The following is a 27,299-nucleotide window of genomic DNA, read 5'->3' on the forward strand; positions in this document are numbered from 1 at the left end:
GTCTCTTTCAAAAAAACAAAAATCGCCCAATTGAAAATAACTCTCTGCTCTGCATCTTTCAATCGAACTGAAGTGCACTTCAGCAACACAGAGCACGGGCATCTCGAATTAGCGGGGAACTATTTTTAACACATGAAGGATAAGATATGAAATTAGTTTCACGGGGAATGAGAACCTTGGAGATTATTTACTTTGCCTTAATTACTTTGACTCGCCATTAATTTAGCGTTCCTGGGGTACTAAATATTTCACGCTAAGATTTGGAGACTAAAGAAACAGGAGCACACATTCGAGGCTCTGGCAGTCTGCAGCAGCTTCTGACCACCGCCACCGAGGCTTGGACGCCCCCGCGGGCACCGAAGGCCATTCGTGGATGCGTCTCGGCATCCTCCGTGGCTGTTCCCGGGCTGTTTTAACCCTGGGGCCAGAAGCTCTGCCCTGGGGTATGCTGGAGCCAAACCTTACTCAGCTTCTGTTTTACTCCTCGGCCAATGACATCACTAGTGCTCACAGCTCAACGGGTGAGTGCCAAATGGAACAGCCAGCGACAGCCTCCAGCCAGGGAGAGAAAAGTTTACGCTGCACATTAGAAGTTTTTAATGATCAGTGCAACTGGGCAGTGGAGTCGGTTCCAGTCAGGGTGACTAAGGAGATACTAGCGCAGGCTTTCGGGAACGGCTTCATCAGAGCCATCGTGGGAAAGAAGGCACCCAGCTCCCGCCACTGCGCGCAGCGCAGCGCGAGCAGGGACCGCGGCGCACGGCTGCGCGCTCGCAGGCGCGGGGCGCTCTCCCCCGGGGCTCCTACTCCGCGGTCCACGGGCGGACACCACCGACAGGCAGGACCCGGCAGCCAGCAGGCGCTCCGGGAGGGCGGTACACGAGTTGCCAGGTGCCCCAGGAGCCCCGCCAGCACCGCTCCGTGTGGCAGTGCCCTCCAGGCACCGCTCCCTGTGACAGTGCCCTCCAGGCCTGGCGCTGGGCGGTGGCGAGGGGAGAGCTGGAGCCCTTGTTTTGGCCCAGGCCCATGGACAACTCTTATTCCAAATATCAGCAGAACTGGCCCTGTTACATAACACCGTTCCTGCGAGTTTAAGCCGTTAAGTTTCTCCACTAAGTCATCCACACCTTAACATTATCTTTTTAAGTGTAAGTGTATTTTCACTCTGATAAAACTGTCCTTTTATTTATAAGTTGCCCTTTTTCCTTCTTGATTCGGTTATTATTTGGCTTCATTGAGCCAATATCCTTTCTATCATTCTGAACCCAAACAAACGTAGCAGCCAAGTTCATGCGTCTGCAAAGCCCCACCATTTCTCTGCTTTGTAACAAAATTCTGACGTGGAAACACGGTCCATGATAAACATTTGTAATTCGACAATGATGTATTTTGCTTTCGCACATTCGTCGCTTTAGAATGTGCACTGTACACCGTATCGCTTTGTCTTTTCCAGTTGACCACGTGGCCCCTCTGCACGTGTCTCATGCCCAGGAAGCTCTGGTCCTGCAGTCGTTTTCCACAGGTCAGCCTGTTCCCTTCGTCACTGCTGATCCAATGTCCTCATTTTCCAGGCCGCATGCTTCATCTGGGCCATTTGTACTTTTGGCCCTTTTTATCATTTCCAGTTCTCGGGTGAATCTCTTCAAGGTCCTATCTTAGTTTCAATACTGAACGCTGCACCCCTTCTTCTGTGCCATCAGTTAAAGGAAAATAAGGCAAATTGCAATGAGTAATTTCCCCTTGTGGAGAGGAGCGGCGGTGTGCAGGGAAAAAAAAAAGACTTCGAAATTCTTGTTTTGTCCGCCTGCCAGCTCCAACGGCAGACAAGTCCCTGAGTCTTTCTGAGCTTTCCCACGTGGATTACATGGGATGGCCCGTGCGACAGCGTCCGAAAATACTCACGACGTCGACTAACTCTGACATCTTCCGCTGGGTTTCCATTCAAATGCCCTTCCATTCACATTAATAATATCCTGGCAAAGAGCACCTCTCTGCCACTGGGTCCCTAAAAGCGTATCATCCCAACGAGCTTCTCGACACGGTGACCACGGCACGCAAGGTCTCGCCATCCTAGGGATCGCTGATTTAGAAGGTAATTTTTTCTCGCAACCTCAACTGTGAGAAATACTACAGCTGAAAATGGAGAGTAAGGGCGTGAACGGCCACCTGCTCCCGGCACTTCCAGTTATGCCTGGCTGACCTGTGTGTGTCCCTAGAATGGGAAGGTGAACAGGGACTGACTGCAGAGCAAGTGTCAACGGCAAGACGCGGCTGGGCACTCGGGGGCACACAAACAGTCCAGCCCGAGCCGTCACCGCCAAGCTCCAGGCTTGCAGCTGGCAGACGCATCCCTCTCCACCCTTTTTTTCTCTTCGCCTTGCTGGTGAAACATTTTATGCCACAGAAGCTTTGATTAACCTCAAATTATGTCACTTCAAATTTGTCTTGCTCAGAGAAATTGTGACACCTGAAATTCTGCTTTCGTTCTGAAGTCTCCACTTACAGATTCAGAAGCTTAAAAAAAGCTCACAACAGGCAGTTGAGGGATTTCAATGGCAAAAGTGTGGTCCTACAGCTTTGATGGCTTACGGCTATTAAAGTGTAACACTGGCGAACCTCTGATCCAGCAATTCCTCTAATAAGAATTTACTCCAATGAGATTATGGCCCAAGTTTAAACTCGTATACATACGGGCATACTTAGAGCAGCGATGGCTTTAAGAGGGAAGAACTGGAAACAATGTGTCTAGCAGTAAACCCGGCGAGCCCGCTAACGGAAGCTCCCCGTTCTCCTGGGCTAGCAGGACCTGAGTCACTCTTCGTGAAGTTCAGAAGGGATGAGCCGTAAACTTCCACCCCGATCCAAAGCAACGGAAATGCGTTCCCCGATCACAGATCCCAGGACGGTCCAAGCACAAGGCAGCCTGGGGCTTTAGTCTGATGATTTCGAGAAGTTCTCTTTCTCTGAATAGCAAATGGGCCCCTAGGGGTACAGCTATTTTGCTGCCATAAAGAGCATAAAAAAGAGTAGCACAGAGAAAATTACGAAGAAAGTATCCTAAATCCAAGTTAGATTGTGCTAGAAGTCTGTACCCACTGGAATTTTCAAAATATTATTTAACCTGGTTTGCCCTGGGATTCGTGTTACTTAAATGAAAAGCATCCAATAAAAGTATTGTTATCAAAAAAGTATTGTTATCAAAAAGATACTATATATTTATTGGAATGGAAAGATGGCCACCACATGTTGTTAGAAAAACAGCAGACCACAGAATAGCACATAAAGCAAAATTCCATTTATTTAGAATTTTATCTGTAAATGGTATGGATGTGTAAATATATATATATGTATATGTGTATATGTATGTATGTATGTATGTATGATGTATGTGTGTATATATGTATGTATGTATGTGTGTATGTATGTATGTATGTATGTGTCTGTGTGTATATATATATATATATATACACATATATCTCCACGTAAAGAGTGGAAGAGACAGAAAGAGACAGAGACTGAGAGAGACTCCTGGAAGAATTTTACTAGAGTGTCAACAAGGATTACCTCTAGTAGTTCTGAGTAATTTTACTCTCCTTTTTGTATTCTATAATGTCTGCTCTTGAATAATGGCATGAATTTTTGCAGTACAGAAAAATTAAGCTTTAAAAAATGCTGGCTGTTTACTGATTCTGTTTCTCTTTAGCGTAAAATAAGTGGACAGCTTTGCTTCATATTCCTCTCTAAACAAGTATTCCAGGAAAAAAAAAAATTTCAAAGAAGCTAGCCAGGCACTCAAAATATTTCATTTTAAAATTCCATGATGAAGCAATGAAAGCCCTTTAAGGTCCGGATTCGTACATGCTGGAAAAGAAACACAGCCAGAGCTGCCTAAGTGTCTTTCTAGAGAGAGGGATTAATATTAATCAGAAGGAAACATCTTCTTACAAAAGCTGAGCACTTGACATTCCAAAAAGTGGGAGGGCCGAAGGTGCAGAGAGAGCAGTACACACAGCTGCTCCCAGAAAGAGCAGGTGCCACTGAGGCCACTTATAAGCTGCGGAGGGGTGGAGTAGAGGGTTACCCTTGACTGCCACTGGGCATTACTTTCTCATCGGGGTAAACTCTGCTCCTCGACAACAGAGCTGGTCACTGTAACCTCTCCAAACGTAACCGTCACGAGCAAACGAGGGAACCACACATTTTCTCTGTGACCCCTTTCAGTCCTAAAATTATAACTTATCCAAGTATATTTCATCAATTGTTGGGGGGAAGGGGATTATTTGAAAGGTCCGAGCACCACTGGGATCGCAGATTCGGGCAACAAAGGAGCACTGGATTAGAAAAACCTGCCAAAGGCAAATGGAAAACTGAAGCCAAAAAACAAAATCTCGATTTGTTTACTGGCGATTTTTACTACAGCTTTTGGGATCTTGTGACTATAGAGTCTCAACAACTCTGGCTTTGAAAATGAGTTCGTTGGAATGAACATCTCTTTAAAATAATAGGTATTTTATAGATACAAGATAACTGCAAATACACCAGGATGGTTCGTTTTACAAGTTAATCTCTAGGAGTTATTTGGGTTTTGTTTTTTTGTTGTTGTTTTTTTGTTTGTTTTTTTTTACACTACATTACTGTACTGTATCCACAATATATTTCACGATAATGCCGTTGTCCTCACTCGGTCACCATTTAATTCTGGCAGAGTCGCAATGCTCTAAGAAAGAGAAGAACAGAAAATAAACACCATCCATAAGATCGTCCGTATTACATATGTGCCTTCGAGATGAAGTTAAAAATGCATCCCCAGGAAGCATCCCTGCCACTCAAAATTACGAGCATGCTCTAGGTGACCCTCCGTCCACTCTGCGCCTCATTCAGATTCATCCCTCTCTGACGGTCCCTTGTTAGCCTTCTATCTCAAAGCGCATCAGGACGACAAAGACAAAGACAGCAGTGACGAGTGGGTCTCAAACCTCAGCTGCCATCAGAAGCCGCTAGGGGCCCTGCTCAGTCCTTCTGCAGCGGATCTTGAGATGGCCTTACGTAGCTGCACTTTTCACGAGCATCCTGGACCAACGTGAACAGGGTACGGGTCACTCTTTGGGAAGCAGAGACGGAGACCATGACGAGGTGCTCAAGTTACTCGTGGACAATCAGAGCTGATTCCATAGCTCTGTCTTAGACAAGGCCGCTCTTCTCCGTATCTGTGGTCACTATTCTTGTCTCTCGTCCAGGAAGCCAACGCCACCGTCTGCTTCTGGACGTGACCGTAATCTCCAGGTGGGATGTCTTGCTTCTATTCTCGGCCTCTCCCATCCGTTCTCCAGAAACTTCCATACTACAAGTCATGGACACACCACTCCCTGAAAACCCTCGGTGACTGTTTAACGGAATTTCCTTTAGGGGTGACGAAAATGTTTTAGAATAGATACAACATGGTGGATGCCCAACACTGTGAATGTACCAAAGGCCAAGGAATTATTCTTTAAAATGGTTCACTTCATGTTACATGAATTTCACCCCAGTTCGAAAAAAGAAAAACGAAACAAAACGAAACCCCTTCGATGGCTGCGCATTGCACTCAGAACAACATCCAAAGTCCCCAGCATGGCCTCGTGGGTCTGGCACACTCAGGCCCTAACCCACACCTCAGCGGCCTCCTTCCCAGCCGATGACCGCCCCGCTGTCTGCACTCCAGCCACAGAGGCTGTCGTTCAATGACTTTGAAAGCCAAGCTCTCCCTCAGGTCTGGGCTTCCCACGCTGGGCTCCCCACCTGGGTAACCCCGACGACTCTTCAGGTCTTAATGTCTAAGCTGCTGTCCCATCTAAGCCTACCCTGACCACTCCCCCTCATTACGCCCTTGCGGAGAAACCTGGTCTTTGCCACCTGCCTACACTGAGTTAGTTCCAAAGATGCAATTTTTTTTTTTTGCTTAATATCCTCTCCAGAAAACTGTGAGTCACAGGCGGACAGGAACGGTGACCATCTTCATTCACTTACGCATCCCCAGCACTTAGTGAACTTGGCGCAGTAAACACCTATTCTCTTGGCACAAGGAGCACGTAGCCTGCCTTCCTCCGAGATCGTTACATCTCTACCGCACACGGACTCTCAAGCTAGGTCACGATGTTAGGTGAGATTTAAAACTGTATGTCCGCATTATTCTTTTCCTAACTAGAGGAGAGACATCCGAGCACGTCGGGCCAACTCAGCACAGCACGGAGGGCACCGTCCCGAGCACAGCGCCCGCTCTGTTTCGTGACCGCGTCACGTCCCTACCGCCTAAAGATAAAAACTCCTTGTGTCACTGCACAGTAGTGCGAGTGAGTTATTTTTTTCCACTCTTGCACTTGTATTGACTAGAACTCTAATTAATTATCTAGAACACGGTGTCCCCGGCCTTCTCACACTCACACGTCCCGTATTTCCACCATCATGGCCCTGTTCTCCACTACGGAAGGCCCAGTGAGCTCTGTGCTGACCCGGTGGACATCGTCCCATAGGTCGGTCTCCCCTCTGTCACTGGCTCAATGCTGCTTTTGCAGAAACATGGCGGTGTCCGCGGATTCCTGTTTCATCATTCGGTCCTTGCTTTTCTGACTAGACAGGGCCGAAATGTTTGTCTCCATACATGAGACCATTGAGGGCTGCCTGATCTTATTTCCGCTCATCCGACAGGCTTTACCCTGCTCATTTCATAATTGAGCATGTATTCAAAATGGCTCTTTATGGATTGACGCTTCCCTCCTCCCGGCCTCTGTATCCTTCGATCTCCTTTGGGAGCTGGTGGCCTAAGACCCGGCGAAAGAAACTGCAGTCCAAAGCCTGGCATCTTGACAGGACAAGAGCAAAAATCCAGCCCCACCCCCATTCACTTAGCTAAAATGTAAGCTATCAGAGAAGAGGGAAAACAACAGATATGAGTGCAAGCTGGCTGGGTCTTCTAGAAACTAACTGTGGATGAAAATCGCCTCTTATCCAAGGGGGGGTGGGGCGGGGAGAATCACTATTCATCACAAAACGGACGTGCATCACAGACTTCTCTCCAACTCACAACTCCACTAATCCTTCCTGTAGAATATACCTTCCTTCTTTTAATGATCTGATAATGAATTATTTATATTCTTTATCTTTCTGTCTTCTTTTATGTATGCCCAGAATTATACTACTTAACTCTAGAAAGCCCAACCACGACTACAGGCACGGCAGAGGGTTCTCAGGCCTTGGAGGGGCTCCGAGCCTAACGGTGCAGGGCCGAGCACCGAGATCTTGTTTTTGGAACGGCAGGGAGCTAAGTGACTGCACGTCGCAGGCCTCTATGTCATGCCGACTTTTTCAGCCGCTTTCCACCAGAATCCATCCTGCATCCCTCCCGCACCCCCGTCCCCACAGTTACCAACTTGGCTTACGTGCTCTTCGTTGCTTGTCCGGGCACCTCCCAGCTTATCTCTGTGCCCTCGACTCTCCACCAGCCCGTTCCCCACACACCTGACAGCACGATCTCAGCTGCATATCAAAAGGGGGCGATGCCCTCATCTTATTAATCCTGCAGTAGATACCACCTGGAGCTGGGTCTCCCAAATTTGCCTCATTATAAAAGCAGGGGTGGACAGTAACAAAAAATATAATAAAACAAAGCAGAGTCTTCAGTATGACATGCTGGGCTCCTCCAGAAACACACCTTGAGACAGAAGTTAAGAGCAAGTTCTTTCGGTGGGAGGGGACCCCAGGGGGTACTGGGAGAGGAAAGGGCCAGCAAGGCACAGGGTCTCCAGCAGACGGCCACCCGGACGACTGAGGCCCAGTTTCACGGAAGCCCTGGGAGGCAGGGCAGGACACGCACCAGCTGTTGCACCCAAGGGTCCAGGACGCTAGTGTGTTACCACCCAGCTCTCTTTGTCATTGGCTATCCACTCTTAAGGCCATCAATGTCCCGCCCTACCAGGCTGCCGCACAGGAGGGAGAGGCAGCCCTCCGGTGGAATGTAGGTACGTGGAGAAGAATTCTAGAGCAGTGAGCATGCAGGCCTACGAGTACCAAACTGACCGTGTGCTCCCCAGGCCACGTCCCTGGAGACTGTGATTCAGCCGGTCTGGGGTGGGACGGAATGAGGACACGGCAAGCGCTTCATGGGACTCCTTTGAACAGGACTGTGTGACACTCGCCGATGTCGCTAAGTGCGAAATCTTGGCTGGGCCTCCTCAGGTCCTCTGTGGTCTGTCTCCTAGGCTGGCGTCCAGACCTACGGCCCCCCTGGCCACAGTCACTTATAAACCACTCTGAATGCGTGGACTTCTCTGCAAGTGGCATGTTCTCCTCCATGAGCATAAACTGCCTTAAGAATCTGTACAGTCCCTAGAGCCAAATACCATCCCATTCATATAGTAAATTCTTAATAAAGGTTTGTTCAAGAAATCATCCTAAAAGAAAACAGTATGGTATTATTCAAGTAGATTCCCTGAACAAAACCATCTTCCTTGCCTATCGCAATAGTGGGTACAATTCCACAGTAAAACCAAACAAATATATACTGAGCGCTTCCTGTATGTGAGCCGCTCAGAAATTCCTCCAGAAAGACACTGTCACCTTTTATTGGCCCAACCTTAACAAAGATGTGCTGATTCGAAACTGCGAATTAAACCCTGCGAAGGAAATAACCACCTAGACGGTGGTGGTAAGGTGAAGGATTCTTTAAGAGGAATTGGAAGCTTGTCAGACTTGACCTCCCTTGTGGTTCTGCTAAGGGTTTTTCCCAGAGACGCTCTCTCTTTCCACCTTCTTCACAAAGACGGAGCAGGATAGAGAAGAGAGTCTTATTTCAATGACACAGAACTCTTGAGATTATGACTCCTTCCAATGACCAAAAATTTGGTACCTGGGACTGTCGCCCTGGGCTCTGTCCCTAAGTACACAACAGCTCCGGCAGTCCTCAAGCTGCTCAAGGTGCTCTCTTGCAAATGAGACCAGAACAGAGGTCTGGCCACTCGTCAGCCACGACGGGCCTCATCCAGGGCTTTCCACCCGCTGCCTCGATGCTAAGCACAGCACCTTGGCCACGTTCCAGTCTGGATAATTACATTGGGGCTAGCGAACTTCAGCCTCCAACTCCAACCAAATAAAGTATTCCTTCGGACTAGCTGCCATACCTGTTATGCTACTGTGGGCTATTCAAAAGCTAGTCTGTGCTCAGCATGGCTGTAATTGTGGAAAAAAAAAATCAATATCCCGGTATAACTTCCTACAATAATAATAAATATATTCTAAAATATCACTGGCTAAGTTAATTGTTTTTATTTTTTTATATGGTGTCACAAACCATTTTTAAAACTACAGTAATTTCTTCTCCATTATCTCAACTCTAACTATTCTCATAGATACAAACTGAAATATTTACAACATCACAAAAGGAAGGAGGGCAAGTGCATAGTCCACAGAACAAGCTGAGTTTCTACCACGTGCCAGGCTCCACCGTTGTAGGCACTGGGCACTGTCACAGGGGCCACGGGTCGTGCTCTCAGAATAAAATTCAATTTAATCCTTCTAACGATACTGCACTTCTGAAAATGGGAACACATAGGCTTTAAAACACTGCCATACACAGGTCTCCCAATCGAATGCTATTTCTGTCCGTGCTTCAAATAAAAAAGAAGAGTCTACAGGACCTTAAACTCGACGTGTATGTGGGTGTGTGTGAGAATACATGTGTCTGAGAATGAGAAAAAATGTTTTCTTGGCTAGCATGGAGGGACGCGAACTGGATGCTGCTTAGATACATATTCGTTTCCTTGTTTTTACTAATCATTCTATTTGTGTGGGTGAGAGTTTACAGGTTATAATAGCAGAAGCTGACATAGGAAAATTGAAAAAGTAAATATCTCTTGTTTAAAGCTTCCCTTTCCTATATTTAAAGAGCACACACAAATCAGCGCTTCGAGTATAGTATCATAAGGATGAAAACAACTAAAAGGAAAAAAATGTAAAGATTCTGTATGTGTTTGCACATACATGTACATTATCATGGACATGAAGATAGAAGAAGTTAATGAACTTTCAAGACTCCGGTGATTACATTAAATGTATGAACTACGGAATATTTAACAACACGCTATGCAAAGAAAAACGGTTCTGAATTTTTGAAAAATAATAACCTTAAAATTCAGATTAATCCGAGAGGATCCAAAACAAATACTTATCCTACACAAACTGTAACCAGACTGTAGAGAATCGTTTTTTAAAAAATCAGTGAGGTTCGCTTGAAATCTGCCAAATTATTATTCTGCTTGAAAATCCTTCTAGCCAGAACAAGTTAATAGCAGGCTTCTAAAACTAGGTTAAACACGCTGTAAATCAATGTATTCCCCCCTACAAATCTGCTAAAATGCACACTTTTCTGGTGAAAATGGCTCTTCGGTGGTACTTAATACTGTCACTACACTGCCTCTCTACCCAGTCCACTCCAAATTTTTCTACTTAAGGTGTCATATTAAAGTTAAATGCCTATCTTTATTATAAATAATAAAGAAATATAGATTCTTTAAAATAGCATGAAGAGCCACAAAACATATTACACATGCACTACATTGCCTAAGTTTAGAAGAAATACCTAATAACGCAAATGTGATCCAAGTTTGCCATCAGATAATCTATTCTTTATGATTTGAGAGTTAAGAACCAACCTGCACTATTACCATCTCTCACAGATAGATGACTTGTCCTCCACGAACAGGCTTCAGATAACACTTCTGGCAAGACAGCTTTGATAAAAGACTAGAACGAGTATTATGCAGTGACACAGTCTGTCCCACACACATGAAAAAGCCCAGATCACTACGCCAACAGTATGTCTATCATGCCGCAGACAGGAGGCAGGATGAGTGATTAATTAGCTGTAATGTTCAAACTCTTGCAGGTACACAAGCTGACCGACACAATCTTCAATCTCGTTTCTGTTTAAAATTCACACAGAGAATAACAGATCATTAAAGATTGTCCAAAGCTGTAAACAATTACCGAGGCAGGTGACTGGGCTTCTCGGTTTGGGGAGAGAGGTGAGAGTCACAGGACTTTCAGACATCGAAGGCAGAATGCACAGAATACAATGTATCTGAAACAATAATCTAGCTTAGTACTGATACTAAATTTTTACTCCCAAATATTACTGTGCTTTCTGAGTATCTTGGTTAGGATAAAAATCTTAGTCACAAATTTACGTAAACAAAGAACAAAAAAAAAGAGTAAGTCAGGGGAGGAAATGACCTAAGAAAAGACATCTGGAGATAGTTCTGTCACCAAGATCGAGTCGCATCTCCTCACTGTGCTTCGGTGTCCCTTAAAATTAAAGGGTTAGGCCAGAGCATCAATCTCTAACTCCCTCTAGCAGTAAAATCCGGCCATCTATTTAGCGATCATAGAGAACTCAAAGTTTTTATAAAATCCTAAGAGCACCTGACGGCAGCAGAAAATGTGCTTATGGTGTTTAATGACTATAGAGAGAAGAATGAGAAGGGACTAAACACTCGTCCCGATCTTGCATTTTTCAGTTTATACTCGGTTTACGAGGGAAACTGAAATCAGATGCTTCATTTCACCCCACGATAACAACATAATTCTCATTATAACAAAATATTTAAATACTCTTTTTTAAAAACATCCTCCAAAAGAAACGGCTTCACCTTACTCAAAAGAAACTTCGTAGATCTGTCTCACTTGGAGGGCTGCAATGCTTGAGCTACAATGTGAGTATCAGGATGTGGAAGCAGCTGTCACTGCTTTGTTTTTCATTCACAGTAGGTGGTTGCCAAGCAACAAAATACTATTGTCTGTTTCCATGATCTGTTGGCCAATTCTACTGGTGATAATGCTTTCTTCAGTTTAAAAGAGGGCCACCTTTTGGACAAGAAGAAATGAGAAAAAATTCTAAGGATGACAATTTGTGTGTGTATGCACATATGTATATATGCAGATACACTAAATGTACCCTAAGACTATGTTTATACATACATAGCTGTGTGCTGATACACACACATTCTGTCTATAGGCACATGTGTATGTGTGACTACATACGTTCTTCTCCTACCTACCTCCAAATCCATTAAATTGGATAGGCCAAAATACAGAATCTAAATCGCTGAGGGCAAATCAAGGCATGACTTAGAGATATGAAAATACAGTAATGATTATTTTCTCAACTATAGCAATAATTTCCAATTTGCCAGATGTATCAAATTCTGTTCCTTGAACACAGAAAATTTCCAGTCACAAAAGCAACTCTGTCTATATAAAAATAATAATAAATAGAAAGTCTTTACTATCTACTTAGGAATCACATATTTAATATGCTACTTAATATCATGTGCTACCGCTGTGTACAAAGATAATAATTCAAATGGGGAAATGTAGCTGCTGTCTAGACCCTAGAATCTTAAACATATTCATTTTTTAAGTAATTGCATTGTTCTCCCTGAAATGGGCTCTTGTGGTTCCCCACTTTGTTCTGACACGGGTCCCCGGGGAAGAGCAGTCATGCTATGTTACTCTTGCATATTTCACCAGCTTACTAACACTGTAACACACGGCACACTCAATATAAGGCTGTCAACGTTAGCTGGCATCCGCTGCTGTTTGTTTTGTGACAAGGCTTCTAAAGATAAGAATTATAATATTCTTAGATGTGCAGACACAACATCGAAACAGCCTGAAGGAATTAAAACTTCAAAATGCTAGAGGCAATCAAGCTCTGAAATGAAGAGAAATCAGTGTCGTTTATGCATGCATATATGTTTCTGCAAAGGCCCCAGATAATGCCCAACGATCTTTGGCTTTCATGTGTTGCTCACCCATCTTCCTTTATAATAATTCAAAAGCTCTCTAACTTAACTATTTAGTGCACCCCTCTGGAGGAGCCTCTGAAATTCACTTTCTGAAATTCATTACTACTGGCAAATCTGTACATTACAAGAACCTGGAATAAGCAAAATCCAGCCCATGGACTGACATTATCACTAGAAGATCTCCTGTCAAAAAAGGCAACACTAGCAAAACAGAAACAAAGTATGCGAATAATGAACTAAATACCAGCCAAAAATTACCCCTTTCTCAGACAAAGCCCTCTTCGGCAGAACGCACCTACCTTCTGGGGGACCGCCCTCTGTCTCGGTTTCTCCTCCACGTTTCACCCCGTAAATGACCCACTTCCTTGTCCTTCAGCGTCCCAAGCTCGCCAGCCTGCGTCTCTTCTCCAAACACACAACTTCCTTCTCACTTTTCCCACCCTCTTCAGATCCCTGAGGCACCCATTACTTTCTCCGAATTGCTGGACTCAGATCTGCAGCCCAGTTCGCCAGGAACCTCCCCACACGCACTTGTTTCCGTCATTCTTCTAGATCAGCTTTAAAAACCAGTCCCACCCAACGAATACAAAATTAATAAAAGTGGGGTTACGAGCCAGTTTTTTTTTTGTCCCCCTGTTATGACAGTCAAATGTTGACAAAGACACAGAGGAGTAGGGAAGGAGGGTGAGTGACAGGAGCTGTGCGCGATGGGACGCGGGGATCCCACCCAGCGGGGCTCGGCTACCTGTAGACCCCACTTCGCCCATGTGCGCGCCGCGAGATGACAACCACAACACTCCAGAACCACCCCCCTCGGAAAAGGAGGCGGGGTTACGCCTTCAGCCAATCAGGACCCACGAGCCCCGGGTGTCCAACCTATGGGGTGGCCAAGGCCGTGCAGGGGGAGGACGTGGGTGGTCGGGGAGGGGCTGCGTCCGTGGGAGGCGCGCACGTGTCGAGTCCCGCGAGGCGGGGAGTCCGAGCGGCCACGGGCGTCCAGCTCGCGAGGCGCGGTCTCTGCACCCTGCAGCCTCCGGGTCCAGCTGCCCAGTGCCTCCTTTGCCTCGGGCTCGACCCGGCAGGACGTGCGTCCACCGCGGAGGAGCAGCCCAGGGTGTCCGAGCTCCCCGCGTTAAGGGGGCAGCCAGAAATGACAACAATAGTACCCAGCGCTGACGAGGCGGGAGGAAAGTTTCCGGCCCGCACGGGAGCACAGCCCACCGGGACAGGGAGGACGAGGGCCAGAGGGCGGGACAGTGACCGCCCGGAAAGAAGCGGGCAGCCAGGACGCGATCCGGGGTGCCGCGCAGGGGGCGGCGGGGTGCGCTGTCCAAGGTGCGGGGCGGTGGGAGGCGCGCGGCGGGCGCGCAGCTCGGAGCCAACGCTGCCGGCGGCGGCGGCGGGGAGAGCGGGGCGCAGCTGTCCGGGGCGCCGGGCACCGCCGGGCTCGTGAAAGTGACAGCGCCTGAACGGCGGCAGGGCAAGGAAGGGCGCGGGGGGCTGCGCTGACGCCCCCGCGCCTCGGAGCACCCACCGTACCGGCCGCACCTCTGGCTCCGTTCCCCTCCCCCCGCCCCCAGCCCACTCCCCTCGGAGCCTGGGCGCCGGCGCCTCGCCGGGGGCGGGACCGGGGAGCCCGGGCTCCGAGCCTGCGTGCCCCGGGGATGCTGCGGGCCCCGAAGCCGCTTACCTGGAGCCGCGGTGCCGGAGCGCAGGCAGGCAGCCCGCCCCTCGGAGCCGGGCGCGGCGCCTCCCCGCCTCGGCGTCCTCCGCCGCCGCCCGCTGCGCCCGCACTCCGTCCCGGCGCGGGGCTGCCGTCCCCTCCGTCGCCCCGTCCCCGCCGCCGCCGCCGCCGCAGACAGAGGACGCCCCGCGGCGGCGGGAAGCCGGTGCGAGTGGCGGCGCGCGAGAGCCGGGCAGCGGCCGCGGGGCGCGGGGGACTGGGCGGCCGGGCGCGGGCGTGCGCACGCGCGCCTGCGAGTGGGAGTGTGTGTGATGCGCGCGCGCCCACGGCGTGGGGGGGGTCGCCGAGGGGGGGGGCGAGCGAGCGAGGCCGCGATGCTCGCAGGGACCGAGGCGAAATTCTTCGCCTGCGCAAATCCGTCGACCCGGCGGCGGAGGACAGGACGCGCGTCTGCCCGCGAGGCGGCGGCACAGGACGCGGGGAGCCGGGCGGAGCGCGCCGCCGAGTATGCAGCAGAGGCGGCGCCCGCAGCCCCGCTCGCGCTGCCCGCTCTGGGGCGGGCCCGAGCCGCTCGCTCCCGCCACGGCCACGGCCACCGCTCTCCGCGCTGCCCGGCTGGCCGCCGGGGCGCAGTCATCGGGACCCCACGGTCCCCGCCGCAACCTCGGAGGCGCTGGGACCGCGGAGGGCCGGGGCGGAGGACCCGGGCGCACGTGGCCTGTTACAGGCCGGAGCCGGCGGGGGCTGGGGCGGCGGGCCGGGAGGGGGCGGCGGGCCCGGCCCGCGTGCGGGATGCGGGGCGCGGCAGCGACAGCGAGGCCGCGGAGGGTGCGGTCGGCTCGTACGGCCGTCGGCCGGGGGCGCTTCGCACTCCACGCCGCGGACTGTTGTTGCCTGTTTTCCTCCTTGGAGGCCACTTCGCCTCCAAGTTGTCCACTTCCCTGGTAGAAGTGCCGGGGTCCTTTGTTCGGATGCAGCTGGCTGTGCGGGCATCTGAGCAGTGACTTTGAAGTCGTGGTCCTCCCGGAAGGGGCCAGAGCGGGCCAGGCCAGGCGCCTTGGCCCCCTCAACCCCACAGTCCCTCATTCATCCAAGCCACATTGTAAACTTAGAAATAAAAAGTTTCAAGCACATTTACGTGTCCTCCATCCTAAAAGACATATTGTCCTAGCAGATTCTTTTTCCGTGTTTATTTTAAATTCCGAGTGCAATTGTATTCACCCATGAATTCCTTGAAGAGGCACAAGATCTGGGTGCTATTTGAAATAGCCTTCCTCGCAGGAAGTGTTCTGTACACTCTTGCATGCCCTGCAGTACTCAGCACAGTACCGCGCACTTCGTGTGCTCTCTATAAATGTTGAATGAATGACATTGTTTCCTAGCTTCACATATCCCGGAGGCAAAGACTTGAATCCTGGGAAAGCCATTACTTCCCAGCAGGCTTGCTCGATTTTAACTTAGGCCACTTCCCTGTGTGTGGCTGTTTTCCCCCCTGACGGCAGGACCCCATTGCACAGAAGGACAGCAGAGAATACTGACCTATCGTGCGACCTTTCCAACGCGCGAGTGCAAGCGGAGAGAGAGCACCCTGGGTATGAGGAGGCTGACTTGTGCTTTATTTCAGTCCCTGGGGAATCTAACCTCTCAAAACATGAATGTCACCATTCATTAGCAATTTATGTCCCTTCTACAGCAGAAGGACAGGGAGACTTTTAAGAGAAATGCACATTTCTAAAAGCTTGTCAGGTACAAGCTTTTCTCTTGTAAAGAGATTTACCTCATGGCCATTCGCCAGGACCTGCAGGGTCGCCCCAGACTACTAATTCTGCAGTGGCGCCAAGCCCACGTGCTTCGGCCTCGGTTGGCATTTCTACAGTCATCCTCTGAGAAGCAAAAGACCTCAATTTCACATTCCATGCTAAATTCCAATTCCTTTGAACTCGGACTCTTCTATGAGCTGCTTCTCTCTCCACTTGTGATATCACAGCTTCGAAATATAACTGAAATAAAGTGAAAATTAAAATGGATTTATTTGGGTGCCGCGGTGAGTTCTCTAGAGGGGTCCCTGTGAATGACTTTTCTTCTGTCACTCAATTTGCCATCTTGTTAGAAGCCATTCTCTTGTGATGCGGAATTCATGTGCTTTTTTGTTGTGTTGAAAACTTATTTAATTTATTTTTACTTGAAAGAAAGCTCTAGAACTTATAGGAGGAGCAGAAAAACTGTGATACCCAAAATGGACTCAACAGCCAACATTTAAAATGGGTATGAGCTGGTCTACAGCCGTGCCACCCTGAACAAGCCAGATCCTGTCTGATCTCAGAAGCTAAGCAGGGTGGAGCCTGGTTAGTACTTGGATGAGAGACCACCTGGGAAGACCAGGTGCTGTAGGTGTAAAAAATAAAAAAAAATAAGGGATTGTAAGCTGACAAGTTCCTTGCAATCTGTGAGGCCAACCAAGGGTTGTCTTGCCTAAAAAAAAGTTTTTAAAAATAATAATAATAAAAATGGATATGAGTCAAAATCTTCCAAAATAATTTTAAAGCTTTTTTTTTTTTTAGTTCTCTTTTAGGGTTTCAACAGTGTCCTGCAGGCGTGTCTTACTTGCTGGGATGGAAGAATGTAACAAAGTCATGCCTTCTCTGATGACCACCAAAGGGAGCAGTCTTGTCCTTGTTAAAATAAATACATTTTTAAGATGGAACATTTGAAAAATAAGGATGTAGGCTTATAGCAATCGTAATATATGTTAATTTAAAAGATAACCAATAGAAATAACAAGATATATAGTATTTCCGAACCACTTAAATATAAAAGTTTGAAGAAAAACTAAGATTAAAATGCTACCATAGCTCCTCGTGCTACTTAAATACTAAATAATAATAAAATACACCACAAAGAGATTCATTCCCAAGTATTATTATCAGTTGGATTGAGAATCAATAGCATAATTATAAAAATCCTATCTTTCTTCCTAAAAAGGAATGTTCCTTAACAAAAGTGCTTTTTTTTTTTCAATTTGCAGCACTGCAATAAACTAGTCAAACATTAACTTCCCTAAAAACACAGGATTGAGAAAGGACCGGCTGTGTAGAGAAACACTTGAAATTGATTTGACCACAACTAACTAAACTATCCTGTCGGCCTAAATAAAAAACAAAGGCTTTCTACCTCTGAAGACTGGTAAATTCAGGCTGTGAGATATACCATGAATCCCATAGCCAACTCCTCATGCTGAGAGCAGATTGCCCCAAATTCTTGCAAGTGAGAAGGCAGGGCCCGTTAGCTGAAGTGCTGCTGTGGACTTTAGTGGTTGTGAGCATGCATAAGGATGCAGGCAATTTCCCCCATAATTAGGTCCCAGATCACTTAGTCCATTAGAGTTTTAAATGATAAAAGGCACCCTGACCTGCACCTGGACACAAAGTGCCAACTCAGTACAGAGCACCGCACTAGGGCGAGGAGCAGTCTCAAGTCATCCTGTCGGCATTCATACTTTTAGTCATCGCTGTATTCCAGATATTACTTAGGGCAACTTAATTCTGACTCGAGGAGATCAAGCATCTTTAGGAAAACCAAAAATGAGAGGAAAAAAAAGATTATAGTTTGTTCCATTCAAAAGTAGACAGGTTTTCTTGGTTACCAGTGCTGACGTCGGAGGTGTAGGTGGATGTATTAGAACCAATGGTTCTTCATAGTTTATGGACCTACCGGTTTCCAGAAAGCTGAAGAAAGCTACAGATCGCCCCCTCAGGAAAGTGAATATATGAACATCCAAGCAATTTTCTGAATAAAATTCTAAGGAGTTAAGGGAAATTCATCTGAGGCTCAGGTTAAGAACCCGTGTCTTACATAGATTCTTTGCGCTCTGACGTTCATGGCTAGAGTAAAATGGATTGGTAGATTTATTAATGCCCTCACTCCTGTTTTTAATCGAAAGAAGATGCATAAGCAAATCGGTAAAATGAACAAGTTATTTATTGAGTACATACTTCATAATCGGTTCTGTTCCTCACGCTGTGGTCATCACCAATACAGTATGAAACACATTCTATCTCTGCCTCGAAGGAGCCCAAAATCTAGCTATTATTTTTCTTGCAAACAACAAAAAAAGTGAACATAAGAATAATTTATCACCTGACCAGGTACAACAAACTTCAATTTGAATTATCGGTACAACTTAATGAAGTCGTTTGTTACATAAATAAAGCATGCAGTTGAAAATTATTAGTGGCCAATGTATATACGCATATTTTCATATTAGTTTTTCCTAGTAGTAATCTTTTAGGTTATCACGTGATGTATAAAGTGACAAGATAGTCTACTGTTGTATTCTGAATTATAGATTTGGGATAGAAAGAAAATTATCGACAAGAAAAAATGGCCCGTGTCGTCAGGGGCAGCTGTGGATTACCATCGCTGGGAATCCCAGGCCGAGTGGTGTAGATTACCATATGCTACAGTCTATATTCGACTGATATAAAAAAAAAAAAATTAGTAGCGCAGCCCATGTTTTCTGAAATGTCTGTATCTACAAAGACCCAGCAGTCTATTCTTGGGTAATTTTAACATAACATTTTATTATTACTCTCCTTAAAATTTTTTTTAAATTTTTACCTTCTCATTTTCTTTTCACTTATTAATACACAATTATTTTTTATTACTATAACTTTTAAAAATACATCTCTTTCACTCGTCCTAACAAAGTTATAGAGTAGAAAAGCAATCATCCAAGGAAACGAGAAGTTTTCGGTGCTTGAAGGCGATTTACCCCGAGCTTCCTTCCCACCAACAGGCTGGCATGGACACAAAGCCAGTCTTCTAATTAGAGCAGTTGAAAGCCCAGGCCTCTACATGGTGAATACATAATCCTCCTCCTCTAGGACCCAGGGGAAACCAGGACTGTCAGTCACCTCCTTTTGCTGTTCCAGAGGCAATCTTGGTGTTATACAAAAATAGCACTGGGCACCAAGTCATAAGATCAGAGTTCAAATCCCAGCCTGGCCAACATCTCGCTCCAAGACCTTGGGCAACTCACTTCCTGAGCGTGAGTTGGCCGTCCTGCGTGTGGTGGGCGGTAACGATGGCCTCATGGATTAAGAGAAGTACATAGAGTAATGTGAGAAAGGGTCTCTCGCGTCATAGAAGCTCAGTAACTCTGTTACTTTTTTGGGTCTAAATCAAAAGCGTGTGGCAGATCACTGGAACACGTACATGAATGAAAGCGCCTGTAGAAATTCTGGAAGCCTTTGTTAGATTATAACTGAAAGAATGTTGAACTGATTTGATGATTCCTGGGAGTCCCTTCCAAGGATATTTTAAGAAAACCACAGACAACCAAAAGTTGGCAGAAACAGTCGCGTGCAGGAAATTGTGGGCTCCAGAATTCTAGAGATGCTGTAATTCTATGAGTTCTGCTGCTGTAGCAAAACCCCATCTCTTTGTTCATCTGTTTTTAATCAGTATCTGTTTTTTTTCGTCACACAGATCCCACTTCCTCGATGGTGCCCTGCTAATTTAGCTATGCAAACTTTTATTCTCCAGATTAATACCGACTTTAAGATTTCTATTTTTTAACAAACAAAAATAGTTCACTCCTTTCTCCAATTTTAATTGTAAAAGCAGTGTGTGTGCTCACTGGGGGGAAACGGGCAATACAGAACCGTAGGAAGAAGAAAAAAGTACTGTAACATCACGTCTTAGAGACGAACCCCCATTATTACTATTTTGGTATATACCCTTCCAGACATTTCCTTCCGCTTTATTTTTTTTTTAATGCCATTCAAGTCAAAGTTCAGCCATTTAAATGCTAGAATTCCAGCAAACACAGTTAAACCACTTTCACAAAAAGGTTCAAAAGTGTTTTGTTTCATTTTGTTTTCCTTCTGTACTCTTTCTTTTCAAGGTGGGCTCTTTGATCGGCAAGTCCTTTAAATAGGATTTTAGCTAGTCATCTTTGAAACCTGTCCTTTTTATTTCCCCAATTTCACCATTTCTAACAATGCATATATTTTAATGGTCCTTTTTAAAACTTAACCTCACCTTCAGCTGATGTATTCTGGAGTCACAAGCCCTGCTCCTTGGCCTCTGGCCATTCTGTGGATGCTTTGCATTACTTAGCCTCCACCCCCAAGATGAGGTCCAGCTCTGACCTTGGACCTGGTACTGCATTCCCTGATGGAGCAGAAAAGAGTCTTGATTTCAATAAGTAACCAGAATGTTCACTGGAATGACCACCTACTAGTTCTGCAGAAGGTTAGCCTAGAGGCAAACAATTTGAGTTCGTGTTTTATGCCAATCGCTTTAGGTAAAATTGGGAAAGTTTGTTTTATTTTGCTTTTAAGAGTCCAGAAACAGTCCTTACTGATGCAAATGCTGGCTATAATTCCAATAGAATTTCCTACTTTTGCAATTGAGCATGGTCACGATTTTACCCATTAATAATATCATTATTAATGAAATGTATAACAATGTTTATAATTTTGCAAATTTGCTAGTTATACAGAGGGCTCCTAGTTCTCAAAGTAAAATAGCCCCAACCAAGACTACCCCATTCTGCAAATCTAAGAGACCAGGACCTCTGGTGCTATTTTAAAAATGAAAGCGAAGGAATTAATGGTAGGAAAGAAGAGGAAAAAAAGAAGTGAGATTAATTATTTACCGTAGTTCTCTGAAGACTCTACATTGGGAGTTACGACAGTTTTAAGTAAATAAGTTATCATCTTGTATGTGCAACTCATATAAGAAAATAATGAGATAATAAAATGCAACATGAGAGAAACTATAATCATGGGAATTGTTTGCAGTACTTGGCATAACAATATGCATTCAAAAGCTTTGGAGAACTGATACCTGCGTCTCTGGCATTAATCAAAAGAGAGAGAGCCATTGCATTTAGCACATCAGAGAATTTCAACAAATAGACAGATGTCCTCTTATTATGTGGGAGGTGGTTAGGTCATGAGGGTGGAACCTTCGTGAATGGAATGAGAGCCCTTAGGAGAAGGGTCAGAAGAGTTTGCTCTCCATCACGTGAGGACACAGCGAGAAGATGGCCTCCTGCGAGCCTGGAAGAGAGCCCTCACCAGACCTGGATCTGCCAGCACCTTAATCTTCAACTTGCTAGACTTCAGAACTGGGATCAATCCATGTTTGTTGTTTAAGCCACCCAGTCTAGGATATTCCGTTATAGCGACCTGGAATAAGACACCAGCCCAAGGGTTGCTGTCATTGTTATTGTTGTTTTTAATCCTCACTTTGGCAAAGGGGCCATATCTTAATCTGTTCTCGGATTAGAAGACTGTTCAGATTTCCAGGAAATCATTAAAGTTTTGTTAACAACAATGCATAATTATGCGAACGTGTATGGGTTTTACTTGTATAGCCTTACCATTATGACGGTTAACTAGAATAGTGTTTAATTCTTCGAATGGAAATGTCAATTATGACCTTGTGTTTGGCTTTTATTTCTCTAACTGTTTTCACTCCCTTTTCAGATTTCATGTTGCGCATGAATGAAATAAATGGCCTAAACTTTTTAGTGAACCTCACGTCAATCTCTTTTGCGAGCATACCAATGCCACGAAAGGAAAATACGCTACGCACATTCGGAGCCCCAATCCACAATTAAACCTCCACAGCGACATCCCTTAAAGAGACACCGTTTTTCCAGAAGGACCTTTTCACAAAACTCTTCTAACGACTGCATCATTCTGGAAATAAAGAGAACCGACGTGTAAATTCTACAACTGGATTAAGAGGAGGGGTATGAGGGACAATGGCTCCAGGTTCAATCTGTGTTTCAAATTTGCTTTTTAATTTATTTTCCAGGTTGCTTTCTTTTTTCAGCCAGTTATAATGGTCCTTTGTTTTAGACTCCTGATTTAGTCACGTGAAGTGAAGATGGAAAACACATCTTCGAAAACCTGGTTTCAAGCCAATGGTCTCCCACTTATTGTCTCTTACTTCGAGTAAATTATTTTACCAATCCTTGTCCAGCTTTCTCATCTCTAAATGAGAGATAATGGGGATGCCCATCTTATAAAGTTATACCAAAGAGTAAACTAAATTGTTCACATAAATTTTGTAAAATCGAAGGTATTTTATAAATGCTAACATATTTGGGGAGGTTAATGGCAGTTGTTACTGTTTAAAAATGTGAATATTTTCAAAGCTAAATATAGTATCACAATCAACCGTGAGTTGAAATACTTGGCATAATTTTTAGCTTAAAATAAAGAATCCAGTTGCAAAATGAGCACCTTTTCGTCTCGTGCCACCCTCAATGTCCCCCCATCCAGGACTCAGCATAGCGTAAGTCAGATAGTAAGGCGTTCGATGCATCCTGTTGCACTTAACCGCCCCGTGTTATTTATTCCCTTCTTTTTATTCGATCTCAAGTTCTTTTCAATCCTCCTGTACCTTTCTTCTTCTTTTACATTATCTAGTTTATTTTTGCACAAATAAGTTGATATCCTAAGTACTAAGAAAAATGCCCATAGCACTTTCCATGCAAGAAATGCACGGGCCTTTTACAAAGACATTAATGACCATCACACAATATGTCCCTCTTGAACGTTTTCTCATCTTTCGATCACGCCCACCCGCCTAGTTTAAAATCACCGGGCAGGAACGCTGTCCAACTCCATTTGTAAATCAGGGCGAGAGCATTGTTGTTCAATAAAGGCCGAGAAGCGTCGGCATCCGTGTGAGGTGAATAGGTGGAAATGATTATGTCTGTCTCTTGCAAGGTGGAAATAAAATAGGTACTTCACAATTTTCCAAGCTTTCTCATATCGATAATCTCGTTGGCCCATCACAGTGACACTGTGGAAAGCCAGAGAGGGCAGTTTCAGTGTTTGCCTCCTCGTATGGAAGCAGCAAGTGAGAGGTTAAATGACTGTCCAAGGCCCCTCCGCCAGCCAGCGGCCCCGTGAGAGAGGAATCCGAGCCCCAGGATCCCCGCCCCGTGCTCTTCCCAACTTACGCCACAGGAATGTCAGAGCGATGACTGTGACGACTCTGGGAACACGCCCGAACGCCTATGTATTTTCCTCCCTCTGCATCCCATCGCTTAAGTCTGACCCTGGCCCACAGCCAGTGCTTAATAAATAGTTGTTTCATTAATTAATGAGTAGTATGGCTATCCTATCAGCAGGACTCAAGAACTAATTATCGAGTCCATGGTAAGTCCTGATATTCTCACCATCTTGGCTGCTGCTCGATCCATGAAAACCGTCATATATTGCTAATTTTCTGTTTTATTGAGTAAAACTCGTGATGCCAGTTTTCGATATTGCTTTCCAGTCATATCATTCTCCCAAGAAACTGCTGCGTTTGTTCAGCATCTCAGACACATAGCCACTTCTCTAGGAGACTCAGCTATAACCTACAAAATGAAGTACGTGGAAGAGCCTTAAAAAGTCCAGGCTTAACCTTTCGTTTCATTAAGAAAATACGTGATGTGTTTACTGCTAACATCTCCTAGGTTGTCCAGAAGTCAGACACTAATACCAGGACACACATGACTTGCAACTGAGAGTCTGCTATCAATGTCCTCTGTTCGTGCTAATGGCATATGAGAGTTTGGAGACATGTGTGTGCTATATTGAGCTTTGAAAAGCGTTGGGCACACAAGCTGGATTGCGCAATAGGAGAGTTGGGGAGTAGTAGAGAGAAATGAGAGGAAGGGCGTGAGAATGGCTGCATGTTTCTCAGGGGCTACTTTCCTTCGAGGTGGCAGGGGACACTCGGTAATCTTACCAGCTAGACGAGATTGGAGCTGAGGGAGTTGCTCACATATCTGTTGCTAAGAGTGTCCTACAACCCTTGACGCTCCCAGAATCAAAGGGCAGTGCATATGTTTGATATGAGCACTAGCTTAGGGACCAAATCAACATCCTCAACATCTTTTCCACCTATGCTAGCATTTTGCAGATGTCTTTTAGTCTTTTAGTAGCATTTTAGCTAATTATCTTTTCAAAATGGTTCATCAAGGAAGTCAGTGGTTAAACTTACTAAGTCTTACGACTTAGAATTATAAGCAATTCAAGAGACTACCAACCCTTTCTCACCCGCACAGCCTCTGTCAAACACAAATAGTGTTGAACTGCAGCTAACATCACCTCCTTAGTTCAGTTTTTTCTTATTTTCTAGAAAATATGAAAAACAACACATCGATCAAACTATGTCTCTTGGAAGAAAATCTTATTTGAAACGAAAGCCTTCCGATAAACATATTCTAATGACATTTTGAATAACTATAGAGTATAAAACGTTGGATTCATTCATTCATCCAGTATCGACGTGCGATGGTTCAGTTTTCTCACTCTTTCAGTAAAACCATCTGAGATTTTTAAGCACCTTTCCAAGCGAGAGGTCTGAGAGACTTTCAGAAAAAACGACAGAGGAAGGTGAGCCCCAGCTCCCGGCTCCACAACCCCTAAGTCTGTTTTATGTTTATTTTGCTTACCCTTTAATTTCCACATATGAATCGGACAGATGTTGTCTAATATCTCTGAAGAGGATGAAAGAATATATGTGTACATACGTATTGACACAAGCTAAATGAACAAAGCTCGATAGCTAAATATCAACCGGTCTCATTTAAAGGAAAGCACAGAAGCACGCTTGTTAGGTGCTACTCAAGTCGGGGAGTTTGTTTTTATTAATAGGAGTGAACGAAAGAATGTCCCAGAAGCGCTAAGGCCTTGCCCCTCACTGTGCTAAGGGATATAGCACTCTACTTAATAACGTTTTCGACAGTGTTATTTTTGTTCATTTTAAATGTACTAATAGATGCTCTTTAAAGAGATGCTGTTGTTATTTTTCTTATCATCGTTTAGAAATTATTATCGATGACTAATTTTTGTTGTCAACCTAGATTTTTGTATATGAAGTTGTTGAAGGGCTCACCTATGCTCTAATTTTTAATCAGATATTGAACATCTTTTACATTTTAGTCATTGTGATAAAATAGACCAGTCACTTCCTGTGGGACATGCGTTATCATCCTCATTTTTTATAGATGACAGAGTGTTGCCTCAGAAAGTTTAAATAAGTTCCCAAGAAAACAATGACAGAGCATTGCCTCAGAAAGTTTAAATAAGTTCCCAAGAAAACTAATAAATGCTAGTATCTATCTAGGAATCCAGATCTGTCTTTCCCCAAGGCATATGCTTTTTTCAGCATATCGGGTGGCCTCTTGAATTTTAAAGCCATCGAATGTTATCTAGATATATGTACTTGCAGATATGCATGCACACAAGAGTCAGATTCTTTCCTCTTTAAACATAGTCCTGCATCCGCATTCAAGAAAACAACTTCATTGGAAAGACATGAGTATCAGCAGCGAATACCTGACATTGGGCACACACCTGCCTCGGCTTTAACTAGCATTGGGCCAACCTTGATGAATCACCCTTGCTCTTCATAAAGTAAATACGATTTGTGAGGGAGACAGTTTCCCATTTTGTGTACTTCTAAACAGTTGTGTCATCAGGTATAAAAACTAACAGTAGATTTTATGAGCTATTTGTTTTTATAACGAGAGAAACTCTTATTATTAACTAGGACTAGACTGCATTTGGGGATACTATAATAGATGGCAGAAATAACAATTGAAATTCTGAATACATTAGGAGAACCACGGCGTGTTGCAAACCGATTAAAATTGACAACCAAGTGAAGCAAATACACATGGGTAAATATAGAAAATTCAAGTTGTTATTAGGGTGACTTCCTCTCCTTTCCTCCTTACTAGTTTTTTTTTTTTAATGTTTGTTTCCTTCTGAATATTCCAGTTCATTTCATTAATCTTTTTCTGCTTGGTTTCTGATTTTTAATCAAATCGAATGCCGACAGATACCAAATTTTAATTCATAGTAGAATATCTTGGCACTTTGATATATTTAGGGCTCTGATGTTGGGAAACTATCACTAACTAGAAATACTAGCTTTTGTAGACAATATATAATTTTCATAATCTTAAACCAAGATGGGAAAAATAGATACTGCACTAAACGCTTCAGCCATGTGTTCACCTCTCTGGAGTAAATTAATACTGGCAACTGAGTGGGAGATTACAGGGTGCAGCCGCTTTAACCTTCAACAGCAAATGGTGCTTGCTCAATTGCCTCCATGTGCCTCTAGAGCCCAAAAAGCTTAATAATATAGGTTTGATAGTAATGGTAAGAAAGCATAGTAATTTAGCATCGCTCAGGTTGGGGGAGAGTTGAGACTAACTGTATGGCTAATGGAGACTATGGAGCTTATTTTTCTGAGGTTCTTGAACCAAGTTCTCCATACAGCATGCCCGACTCTAGGATCTAAGCATACGCGACGGAACCACTCCGAGTCCCCGCCACGTCGTGCACGGTCTAGACCATCGCCTTCTCCGGCTTCATTTCACAATGTCCCCGTGGAACGGGCACCGTTGTCACCATTCTACACATGGTAAAGCGATGCACAGAAAAGTCAATTACTCTACCCAAGGTTGTATGATCAGAGCTGGAACTGGAACCCCGAAGCCCACACTGGTGCCCCCCTTGTTTCAATGTCTTTCCCACATCAATTACATACCCACTCTTTCTCATGTAAAAAGATCCAATAAAGTATTTGTTCACAAATGTATCATTACGTTTGGGGAGTTAAGGATGCTAGAGAACAGCTAGGTGTAATCGCAATGCAAACAGTTTCGTTTAAACACAAGTGCGGTTCTGGCCTGAAATTGATTTTTAAACTACATCTTTTTTGAAGAGAGAGCATCTGTCCGGTGTCGG

General features: G+C 45.1%; 1 protein-coding gene and 1 pseudogene across 1 annotated transcript in view; one reads left to right on the forward strand and one right to left on the reverse strand.

Moving 5' to 3' along the window:
* The window catches only part of LOC120614433 (translation initiation factor IF-2-like), a 52,491-nt gene extending 37,334 nt beyond the window's left edge, over positions 1-15,157 (reverse strand). The window contains exon 1 of the mRNA XM_039877330.1: positions 14,527-15,157. Coding sequence (XP_039733264.1) covers positions 14,527-15,157 — 631 coding nt within the window. The remainder of the gene's footprint in view (positions 1-14,526) is intronic.
* Positions 15,158-16,795: 1,638 nt separating this feature from the next.
* On the forward strand, positions 16,796-16,914 carry LOC120614492 (uncharacterized; annotated as a pseudogene).
* Positions 16,915-27,299: the final 10,385 nt, after the last annotated feature.

This window comes from Pteropus medius, unplaced genomic scaffold (assembly GCF_902729225.1).
Source record: "Pteropus medius unplaced genomic scaffold, Ma_sr-lr_union100, whole genome shotgun sequence".
In the NCBI taxonomy this organism is placed as follows: Eukaryota; Metazoa; Chordata; class Mammalia; order Chiroptera; family Pteropodidae; genus Pteropus; species Pteropus medius.